Raw genomic sequence first — 12,319 nt, 5'->3', positions numbered from 1 at the left:
TTTTATATTTAACTTAATATTCTGTGAGGACTAGCTCTATAGGATCTTCAAAAGACTTTTAACAATAACTAAAACATTTCTTCTGCATTTACGTGTGTCAGAGAATATTCTAAGCCCTTACACGCACTGACTCATATGATCCCATAGCAGTCTTTTGAAATATGTCTGGTATAATTCCTGTGTGACAAATCAGAGTGGTTAAGTGACTTGCCCAAGGTCACAGCTAGTTAAGAGGCAGGGTTGGGATTCAAACTCAAAGACGAAGTATGACACTGGTGGCCAAAACCTGCCAGCAGACATGCTCTGTTCTGTCAGTTTTGAAAACCAACCATTTCATATAAAATTCTGGATTTCCAGAATCCCTTGAAAAACTGGAGGGTCTGGCAACACAGGCCCCTCCAGAGAGAGCACACACTCCTCCTCAGGTCCACACAGCCCCCTCTCCCTCTGATGTAATGCGTGGCCTGCTTGAGTCACATTACCTGGCCCTGCCTTAGCCAAACATTTCAGAAAAGAGTCAACTATACACACCCCCAACCTGGAGCCCACATACCTTTCTGTGGTTTTAAACCACAGTCTAACCTGTGTCCTACATAATGACCCACAGATGCTTGCTGCAAGTATTTACCTTCAGAGCAGCCGTCCCAGCATACTGTCTGCTAATGGAGTCACCATTATTGGCCCACATTATCTGGTAGATGCGATTACATTTCACAGGTAATGGCTGTTCCGGGGGCATCACACCTAATTTTTTCAGCTAAAATGAACACATTGGTGGATTAACTGTATATGGGCCAGGAAACCATAGCAAAAAAATGTGTACTGCAGAAAAAGGAAACATATTCACATACAATTCAGGACCCTTAGATACAACAAACGGTCTTTTCGGACTCGTTGTTAATGAAGCGGGGCTTGAAGGGTGGCTTTATACATTGCTACAAGGTGAATACATATAATGAAATATTTATACTGTTTTGGTACAATTTTTAATGTGCAGAATCATACTATTATATTTTGTCTTTGTTTTAAATTTGCCTATGAAGTGAAACTGAATATCAAAAAAGCACACAGAAACAATACTAATAGTGGCAGAATAGTTAAGTGCCTGCTAAGTGTTAACTCTGTGCCAAGGATAGGGTTGTAAGAGTTTTTTTACACTGTTTTTTCACATTCACTAGTCCTAACAACACTATGTAATCACTACTGTTATCACCTACATTTTACAAATGATGAGACTGAGGTTTGGAGAGGTTAAGTTCTTTGTACGGAGTCAAAACCTTGTATGTGGCAGAGTCAGGGCTTGAACTCAAACCTGGCTTAAACACTACGTAAGATAAACAGATTCATGTCCTCAAAGTACAGTCACAAGGTTATTTTATGTATTTTATTTTATTAATTTTTATTTTAAAGATAGAGTCTTACTCTCTTCCCCAAGCTGGAGTGCAGTGGCACGATCTGAGCTCACTACAACCTCCGCCTCCTGGATTCAAGTGATTTTCATGCCTCAGCCTCCCGAGTAGCTGGGACTACAGATGCCTGCCACCATGCCCGGCTAGGAGGGAGGGGGTTTTAGTAGACGGGGGGTTTTGCCATTTTGGCCAGGCTAGTCTCAAACTCCTGAGCTCAGGTGATCCACCTGCCTCAGCCTCCCAAAGTGCTCGGATTATAGGCATGGGCCACTGCGCCCAGCCTACACACCACATTTCTGCTTGGCCTGCTGGATCTGCCAATAAGAGGCACTCAAGGAAGCCCATGACGCAGGAGGAGGAAAAAGACACAGGTTCCTTCACCTGTGTTCCTCCCGTCAGCAGCTCCCTCCCCAATAGCCTGGGCAACAGAGCAAAACTCCATCTCAAAAAGAAAAAAGAAAAAGAAATGCAATATCAAGACTCCCAGCCCCAAACACAGAAGGGTGGGCTTGGAGGTGAGAGAGAAAAGGTAAATGACAACACAGTGCCACCCAACGGACTTTAAAATGTTGGTCGTCACATTTTTGAAACGAGTGATTAAGAAAATCTCAAATATTATTTAACTTATTTCCAGTGCAGGTTGTGCTTTCCAGGTTTTAATGCAACAAGGGTGTTTGTATGCTGTAAGCATTCTATAGAATATTTGACATTTGAAAAATATTTAGCTATTTACTTACTCATGGAAAAAAAGCATTTCAAAATAAGTATTTGCAATCCAACAGACTCCAAATTACCTGCTGTTCCATGACCACTCTCGCGATGGCAGCTTGGACCACGTTGGTGCGATCCAGGCAGTCCATACAATTAACACGAAAAATCCCTTCCTGCTTACATATTACCCCAGCTTCATCAACCCTTTTTAAAAATAATACAGAATTATTTTACAATATAAAATAATAGGGTTTTCAAAAGACACAAGTCTTTAAAGTATAACAATAAAACAGCAGCATTGGCTATAATTTGCTTGGTACATCTTTATATGCTATGCATTATTGAGTCATTTATAGACATCATTGTTAATTTACACAATAACATCGCAAGGAAGATATCATCCTCATCTTAAGGGAAAAAAAAATTGGGGTGCAAAGTGACTTGCCCCAAGTCCTACAACTACTAGGCAGAGCTGACATCATCCCAAGTTATGTTTTCCTACATGTAAAAAACCAGAAGGCACTTTAAAACACTGTTGTTCCTTTAAAGTAGAAATGAATCTAAACTCTCCAAAACAGATGAAGTTATTTTACCACCCAGTGAGGAGTCATGCAGCATGGCTTGCTCATCTCATTTCTCTGGCCATCCGTGTAGTCTTAACATCTAATCGAATGTTCTGTTCTGTACTTTAAGCCAATTTAAACTTCCTGTATTCAGAACCATTTTCCGTCTCCGATAATTTTGAAATGCCTGAAAACTGAGACCAAGTACCTCTAAGCCTTCCTTCCTGTGTTAGGAACAGTAAGAGGAGAAAGAGAAAATGTGGACCATGGGGCATGAGAAGGAATAAATTCATCTCCTTAAAGAACAGTCAGAGTGTTTCACTTCATTTGGCCTGACCATTTCACACCTTCTCCCTGTTCAAAGCTAACACCGCCTGCCTAAGGGTCAACAACATTCTCTTGAAAAGAATAGGAACTGGGAAGCAAAACAAACAACAAAAAAATGCCGTCTCTGCATACTGTTATCAGTTTGATGCCCAGTGGCACTATGATTTCACAGATCCCAGAGTTTGTAAAAAGGAATTCTTGTAAAATACCTACCAACACCACTTCATATCAAGAATAATGTCATAAATGGCATCTGTTAGGGTCTGAACATTCTCAAACTTCATTCCTCGGCTAAAATCCATGCCAAAAGAAAGAAAAAATATTTAATTTAATCATAGATTTTTTTTAAAACTTAAGATATGCTATTTAATGCAGTTTGGAAAACACTGCAACTGATCAACACTATTCTCAGAAAGCCATCTTACCAGTGCTCATGGAAGTCAAAGGAAACGTAAGTGAGGTGTGAGTTATTGAAAAGCAACACTTGCTTCAGGTAAGCATCGCCAATAATCTTCTCTCTTCCTGCCTGGTCTACCAAGTTAATAATAACCTATAAGAGCAAAGAAACAGAAAAAATTAAGTTTAATTAGATGTTAGAATCATAATGTGGTTTTTAACAATTTGGAATTATGTGTTAGAAATACTTTATAGCCATGCTTAGAAATTAATTCACTCAAATATCAATTTTTTTCCTATAAAATTTCATTTGTTACCTACATTTAAGTTTATGAGAATTGACATCAATGACAGTAATAGCTTTTCTATACATTTGCAATAACCAATTAGAATGAAATAAAGAAAACAAGGTCCTTTGTAATAGCAAATATTTTAGATATCTAGATTTAAAAAGAAATATAGAAAGCCTAAATACTGAACATGATAAAATGCTGCTGAAGTACATAAAGCATATGATAGAAAACCTGAACAAACAGAAACATATACCATGTTGCTAGGCAGCAAGGTTCAATACTGTAAAGATTTCAAGTCTCCACCAATTAATCTATACACTGAACCATCCTAGTCAAAATTCCTCAGGATCTGTTAATGAACTTGACAACTCAAAAGTTCATCTGGAAGAGTAAATACGTGGAAAAAATTTGGAAACTAATAATAAAAAAGGGACTTGCCCCATTGGAGAGCAAAACATACTCTAAATCGGTAGCAATTAAAACTGTCATACTAATGTAGAAATAGATAAGTGACTCAACAGAACAGGAGTGGTGGCCCAAAGGCAGACCTAGGTAAACACTGAAGAATCTAAGATATGCTCACGATACCACTGTGGGGCAAATATGGACTAGTCTGTAAATGCTACTGGGATGTCTATGTGTGGGGTAAGGAGAAACTTACATTAGCTCCCTACCTCATTAATTATACACAAATAAATTCTAGATGCATTAATAATCTAAATAGTATTTCTAGTTATAACAGAGCTAGAAGATAACTTGGAATAATGTTTCCATAAACGTAGGTTGGGGCATGACTTTCTAAGCATAACATTAAACAATTTTAAGCCTGTGTACCAAATGACAGTATAAGCAAAGGTAAGAAAGCAAAGTGCTACCTAGGAGAATACACCTGCAACATAAAAACCAATAATGCATAAAGAGTCCTAAATACAATAAGGAAAAAAATGGGTAAAGGATACAGAGGAAATCCACATGAGAAAATATACAAATAGCTAATAAACATGAAACTACAATTTCTGAACCTATACTCAATGAAGAGATGACAACTTTAATACTCAAAGAAGTGCAATTTAAAACAGAAAATGAATTTTCACCTATACCTAGGCAAATGTGAATACTAAACACAGACTGCACTGGTCAATATGTGAGGAAATGGGCACTAGCTCCTACTGCTGCTTTAAAACAAAAAACAAAACTAAACAAAAAACTGGTATGCTCTTTTCAGAAGCAAAAGAGTGGTGAGCATCAAGTTTAAATATACATACTGTCTGATCCAGCAATTTCAACATAAATTCATTCTATAAAACGTACAAGTTCCCAAAATATATAAAATGCTTTCTGTTCCTAGTTCATGGAGTTTTTTAAAAAAGAGACATTTTCTGGAGAATTTTTATAATATTAACAGCAAAATAACTAGTATATCCTAAAGGTCCACCAATAGAGAAATGGCTAAACAGCAGCCATGAGATCTTAAATGAAAACAGCGGTACAATCATATATATGGCATAGTTTTGTTTTGACTCGAGTTTTTAATTGTGTATATGCGTGTGTCAAGGTGGTTTTTTTGCTGCGTATGACAAATTTGAGTCAACTGACTCATACCTCAGAACAAGTCTGGAAGTAGGACGGTTCCAACATGGCTTAACAGTGATTCCCAATACCATTAAGGACACAGGTTCTTTCCATCCCTTTACTCTGCCATTCTTCCCATCTTTTTTATTCTGCCAGCATACTGGCTGATCCTGAGGCTGGTTCCTTCACAGTCTTGAGAGAGCTGTAGCAGTTCCACATGAAACCCAGACACAGCAACCACATGGGGACTATTGGTTCCTGTATCTCTTATTAGAGCAGGAAACCTGTTCCCAGAAGCCTCCCAGGGGACTTACAGGTGCACGCCTGAACCAATCACTGGTGAGAGCAATGGGACCACCATGACTGAGTCAGACCCACCGTGGGCCCATCGCCCTGGAAAGCAATTACTCAGGAAAAGGTGGAAAAATGAACACTGTTGGGGTACTGTTAGAAATCAGGAAGTGTCTGTTCAATACACACACCTAGAAAATTGATGTGAAAGTCAACAGGGAGCAGGGATGTGTGGGGGAAACGGTTATTTCCTCTGCTTACACACCTTAATATTGTGTTGTTTTATAATTGCATGTTACATTTAAAATGTGGTTTATTCGTTATTGTATTTTTATTTTTAAATTTTACTTATTTACTTATTTATTTTGGAGACAGAGCCTCACTCCATCACCCAGGCTGGAGTGCAGTGGCACAATCATGGCTCACTGCAGCCTTCACCTCCTGGGCTCAAGTGATCCTCCCACTTTGGCTTTCTGTGTAGCTGGGACTACAGCCATGCGCCACTAGGCCTGGCTAATTTTTAATTTTTTGTAGAGACAGCCTCTATTCTTTATAGCTACTTATAATTACACATATTACTAATTCATGAATTTATTCACATTGAAAGAAATTCAAATGTAAAATAAGGTCAAATCCTTCCTGACCACAACCCAATCCCATGGCCCTCCCTGGAGGTAACCTCTGTTATCAGTTGGGTGTGTCCCCATTCAGCCCACATAAATGCATTTCTGTACAAATATGCGTGTCATATGTGTGTGGATAGAATAGATGGAAGAGAATCGCCTGTATGTAAATGACCTAATTTTGTTTTGTGGGATTTTTTAAATGGCTAACATACCATATGCTGTTAAAGTTTTCTCTTCTTACTCCACAAGGTGATTTTAAGATCTTCCCATGTTAGTACACGTGGATTTACCTCATTTTTTTCCACCATTTATATTCAATACTTTAGATGTGCCATGCTTGATTTTCCCACCCACTGTCCTCCTGTTGAACAATTAGGTTGTTTCTACACTGCAATGAGTGTCTGTGTTCATGCCTCCTTGACTGAATATGTTTCTCTCAGACAGATTTAACAATTTTTTCTATTACAGTTCTAGTTGCTCCACACCCTTGTCAAAATTTGGTATTCCCTCCACCTTCTTTTTTTTTGGAGACAAGAGTCTTGCTCTGTCACCCAGGCTGGAGCACAGTAGTATGACCTTGGCTCACTGCAACCTCTGCCTCCTGGGCTTAAGTAATTCTCCCACTTCAGCCTCCTGAGTAGCTGAGACTACAGGTGCATCCCACTGTGCCCAGCTAATTTTTGTATTTTTGGTAGAGAAAGGATTTCTCCATGTTACCTAGGCTTCCTGACTTTATGTTAGCCATTCTGTTGTGTTGAGTAGTGGCTTTAATTTGCATTTTCCTGACAGTTAATGAAGCGGAGCCCTTTTGCATACATCTGTTGACTTTCTGGATATCCTCTTTTGTCCAGCTCTCTTTTGGGTTGTACATCCTTTTGAATAAATGTATAGGTTTGTTTTTTTTTTTGAGACGGAGTCTCACTCTGTCGCCCAAGCTGAAGTGCGATGGCGCAATCTCGGCTCACTGCAACCTCTGCCTTCTAGGTTCAAGCAATTCTCCTGCCTCAGTCTCCCGAGTAGCTGAGATTACAGGCACCAGCCACCATGTCCAGTTAATTTTTTGTATTTTATTGTATTTTATTTTATTTTAAGTAGAGATAGGGTTTCACTATGCTGGCCAGGGTGGTCTCAAACTCCTGACCTCATGATCCATCCACCTCGGCCTCCCAAAGTGCTGGGATTACAGGCATGAGCCACCGCACCTGGCCAGCATTTTTAAATATACTCTACATGTAAGACCTTTGTCATACATACACTGAAAAATCTTAAATATCTTCTACCACTTTGTGAACTGCCTTTCCATTCTCTTGTGTTTTTTTTTTTTTTTTTTTTGAGCTTCAGACGGAGCCTCACTCTGTCGCCCAGGCTGAAGTGCAGTGTCTTGATCTCGGCTCACTATAAGCTCTGCCTCCCGGGTTCAAGCCATTCTCCTGCCTCAGCCTCCCGAGTAGCTGGGACTACAGGCGCCCACCACCACGCCTGGCTAATTTTTTGTTAGAGACAGGGTTTCACTGTGTTAGCCAGGATGACTTGATCTCCTGACCTCATGATCCACCTACCTCGGCCTCCCAAAGTGCTGGGATAACAGGCAAGAGCCACCGCACCCAGCCTCTCTTATGCCTTAACAAAAGTTTTTTATTTTAATAAAGTCAAATTTATCATTTATTTTTCACTATGGTGTTTTCTAAAGCCATATATAATTTTAATACAATTTGAATAATATTTACAATAGTATTTTAATATTTACAATTTAGTAAAGTTTTAATAAAAACAAATTTAAAGTCTATTTGTCAATTTTTTCATTAGAGTGTTTTTTTAAAAATAAAAACTATCTCCTAGATGGGCATTACCTCTTATTAAATAACTAATAAAATATGTGATACATAATAATACATTGAAAACATGGGAAGACAATAGTTAGTGCTTTTTAAAGTCCTATTTAAGATACCAGGTCAAAAAGACGTTCTATTTTTTCTTCTAAAAGCTTTATTGCTTAACCTTTCACATTTAGGTTCATAATCCATCTCAACTGATTTTTGTATAGAGTATATAAGATAGATATCAAAAATTAAAATTACTGGGTTAAGCAATGTAAGTATGTTTAATTTAATTGATAATACCTTCAAAATGGCTGTACCAACTTATGCTCCTTCAACCAATGTGTGACAGTTATTTCAAAACCTAAATACTCGCCCCTTTAACTCTTATCATCAAACCTCATAATTTTTTCAATCTGAGGGTTTGCTATTTCCCTGCTAAGACTTTGTGATTGCCCAAAATTTATATATTAATTTAGGAGAACTGAAATCTATTTAATATTGAGACTTCCCTTCCAGGAACATGGTATTTTCTCTCCACTTAAGTCAGGTTTTCTGTTGTGTTCTTCAGTAGTTTTTTTTCTTTTTTTCCTCCATATACATGCTATCTTTTTGTATGTTATTTTAGGTTGTTTCTTCCTATTTCATTTTTGTTGCTGAAAAAAAATGCATTTACCTGTTCATTACACATTACACAGCATTACTCATTCACACTGGTCATTGCTAATGGATAACAGCATTACTATTATATATTCGTCTTGTATCAAAATCGTTGAACTTGTATCTCACCTACCAGTTTTCAGTTGATTTTGGTTTATACACTTGCATTCCTATATGGGAGTGCATATGAAGGTGAGCAGAGAAAAAAAGATACTGAAAAATACATAACAAGTTATCTCTAGGATGTGGAACTGTAGGTGGTACTGAGACATGCCTTTCATTCCTTGGTCTAGATGCTTCTTAGATTGTTATAATTAATTGATAGTCTAATCTCTTCACGCTATCCAAACACAGTCTAAAGTAGTGGACTCAGCTGGGCACAGTGGCACGTGCCTGTAGTCCCAGCTACTAGGAAGGCTGAGGAGAGAAGATTGCTTGAGCCCAGGAGTTTGAGTACAGCCTGGGCAATATAGTAAGACAGAATCTCTTAAAAAAAAAAAAAGGTAGCTGACTCAATGATTATTCTTAAAGAATATTAAGAAAACTGTTAGCTTAAATGTATTTAACATCATGACAAATGCTTTAATTTTGAATAGTACAATGTTATTTTTATGAAATTTAAAGAAAAAGATAGTTATTTCTAAAGATGAAGGAACATTTTACTACTGTAGATCAAAGCCCACCTGTTTTTTGTAAATGTTCAGTTGTTCTTCGAAATGGGCACAGAAATAGGCAACAGTTTCCTTTTCACCTACAAAGAAGTAATACAAAATCTTTTTTTCCTTCCCATGTTTAAGACATATTAGTGTCTACTCCATCTTTATTCTTACTTTTAAATAATTTATTGACAGCCCAAATGAACTAAGATTGTCTAAAACCATCATTTAAAAATGAAATGCTAAGTCAAAGATCTGATTTTTTTCCAATTACACTACACTAAAATATATCTGAAAGTGCAAACTATGACATTATGAGATTACTTATATATCCAGCCTACTTCTCAGAAACGCTTTCACGTAGTTTAAAAGAGAATAAAAACGCCTCTAAAACAATATTTTAAAAACCAAAACTGTACTGAATTCTCATGAATACCAACTAAGGAGAGAGAAATATACTTTAACAATTTTTTAAAAATCAGCCTCATTCAATAATTAGATTTAAATGACTTAGCTATTCCAATACTAAAGACAAGACACTGGAAGAAACAAAATACTCAAGATTTAAATTTAAAAAATTAAAAAAAAAAAACTTTCAGAGAAAAATATTGGAGTAAAGGCGTCTTATTGATTTTTGGTAGATTCCATCTTAAGCCATCTCCTGCTTCTACAAATATTGGCTAGATTTGCACCTTTCTAAAGTTAAACATTCCATACAGTACTCTTCAAAGCAAGAGCAATTTAAAGTCTCTGAAGTAAGCTGTTTTGCTCTACTGTTAGAGAAATTTTGTACTGTTAAATAAGTGACTTAGTCAACTATTTTTATTCCTGTGATTATTACACCACTTTCTATTACATTTTTCAAATACAAGTTATTGTTTTGAATGAAGTATCTGGCAAAGCAAATCCAAACCCAACAGGTATCTAATTTCTTAAAAACTATTCTCTCTGAAATCATCATTTGCAAACAATATAATTGACCTGCTTACTTTTGTCCAGCCGCGGTCTTGGATTATATCGATACCCAACCTGGCTCCAAAAGACAGGCACAGAGCCTCGTGTTTGAACAAACGACAGGGTATGATTATGAACATGAATTAACTGCTCAGTCTCCACATAATTTGCAACATTTCCATTTTTATCCACTCCTCTTCGTTTATAGCGCATTCCTGAAAGAAAATTAAAACAGAAAACAGCAACATTTTAAAAAATTTATTTAGTCTGACTAGATTATGCTTCCTAATCAAATGTATGCCTTCCAGGATAGTCTTGGGGATTCAGTGTGCAACTGCCAAGAACAGTATCAACTTACCCCAAATCTTAACTGTATGCATCATTGTTTTTAACAAGTTGAAGCTCAGTTCTTCTGAACTGAAAGAAAGGTTTTCCCAAAGGCGCTAGCACACAGGAAGGATTTATCACGGTGATACAGGCTGTCAGTGGAGTGCCAGTATTCTGAAGCACATCTCAAGTGACTTTCTCTCTTCTCTCTATATATGTACCTCCTTTTCCTTTTCATTTTGCTAACTCTTATTCACCCCTCTTCAAAAATTTGTCTCCAGTTATATCACAGTATTTAGAGTCCCCAAGCACTTTGAAGCCAACTGTGTTTCCAAATCCATTATTGTCATTAGCATTTCAACACATCTGCAGCTTTTCCATTCTCGCCTGGATTTGATTTGCATGCTATTAGAGCCCTCCACTCACCTGCTCTGTGCCTACTTCGGCGTGAAATGAGAGCCACTAGAAATCGTGGGTGAATATCATCTACACAGGTGGACTCCTGAGGGGGGGTCTCCGGGCTGCTTTTCTCATCATCAGATGATTCGGTATAATTAACCACAAGTTCTTCAATCTGTACGAAACCTTGGATCATGGGGATAATCCAAAAGTTCACATCTGGGGTCTGAAAACAAAATGAACATCATATTGTTTCTATTCTGTACAGCACTGCTACTTTCTTAAACCCAAACAGCAGTCGGCACATATTTCTCAGTTTATTAGAAGCAGAAACCTTCCATTATTCAACCATATTTTCTGCTTATTGAAAAACACCACGGAAGGAAGGGACAGAGGAGGTCGTTCCTTTTCTTTACGGTGAGCGCAGCCTAAGAGCCAGGCTGCCTGGGTACAAATCCAAGCCCACCATTTATTAACTCACTGAGGGGAGTCACCCTCACCATCGCTGTCCTTCTCTGTGAAATAGTAACAACTACTTCATGAAAATGTGAAGATTAAATGGATAATACACATAAAGTGTTCAGCACAGTGCCTGCCATATAGGAAGTATTTAACAAATGTTTATGATTCTCAACTCCCAATTGTATTAAGGCTTTAATAAAATACAACCAACTCTGATCCCTTTATTATGAAACACATAGGTCTACTTTATTCTCTGGCTTAGAAAAAAAAAATTTCACTTCCTCAAGCTAAAATCTAAGTCACAAATGAAACAACAAACAAACAAACAAAAAACCCATTTCATAAATGTCTTATTTTAAAATGTCATCCAACGTAATTAGGACAGTATTGATTAAAGATTTCTTCTTCTGGTCGGTCGCAGTGGATCAACATTGTAATCCCAGCACTTTAGGAGGCTGAGGCGGGTGATTCACTTGAGGTCAGGAGTTTGAGACCAGCCTGGGCAACATGGTGAAACCCCATCTCTACTAAAAATACAAAAAATTAGCCAGGCATGGTGGCGCAAGCTATAATCCCAGCTACTTGGGAGGCTGAGGCAGGAAAATCGCTTGAACCTGGGAGGTGGAAGTTGAGGGAGGTGGAGGTTGCAGTGAGCTGAGATCATGCCACTGCACTACAGCCTGGGTGACAGAGCGAGACTCTGTCAAAAAAACAAATAAATAAAATAAAGATTTCTTCTTCTGTCCCTTTCAGTTAGACTAAGACGACAGATTTCTCAACTTATTGTCTGCAGAGACAGTAAAGAATAAAAATGCTCCAGAAAGTTGTTCTTCGTCCTACTTTCTCTCTTATCTCC

At 37.7% G+C, this 12,319-nt stretch overlaps 1 protein-coding gene across 6 annotated transcripts in view; it reads right to left on the bottom strand.

The window, feature by feature from the left end:
* Positions 1 to 12,319, bottom strand: part of INPP5F (inositol polyphosphate-5-phosphatase F) — a 103,050-nt gene that overhangs the window by 21,383 nt on the left and 69,348 nt on the right. For 5 of the 6 annotated variants that reach the window (XM_045361632.2, XM_065521488.1, XM_074002897.1 and 2 more), the window contains 7 exons: positions 11,029 to 11,227; positions 10,311 to 10,490; positions 9,349 to 9,416; positions 3,436 to 3,560; positions 3,224 to 3,301; positions 2,204 to 2,324; positions 629 to 757 (listed from right to left, as the gene is read on the bottom strand). In XM_045361632.2, the coding sequence (XP_045217567.2) occupies positions 629 to 757; positions 2,204 to 2,324; positions 3,224 to 3,301; positions 3,436 to 3,560; positions 9,349 to 9,416; positions 10,311 to 10,490; positions 11,029 to 11,227 (900 nt within the window). Of the gene's footprint in view, positions 1 to 628; positions 758 to 2,203; positions 2,325 to 3,223; positions 3,302 to 3,435; positions 3,561 to 9,348; positions 9,417 to 10,310; positions 10,491 to 11,028; positions 11,228 to 12,319 lie in introns of those variants that run through there. The other variant, XM_074002899.1, reaches the window with a different exon arrangement.

The sequence above is a fragment of the Macaca fascicularis genome, chromosome 9 (assembly GCF_037993035.2).
Source record: "Macaca fascicularis isolate 582-1 chromosome 9, T2T-MFA8v1.1".
Lineage (NCBI taxonomy): Eukaryota > Metazoa > Chordata > Mammalia > Primates > Cercopithecidae > Macaca > Macaca fascicularis.
Note: the sequence above shows the minus strand (reverse complement) of the source record. Positions and strands in the feature narration are given on the sequence as shown.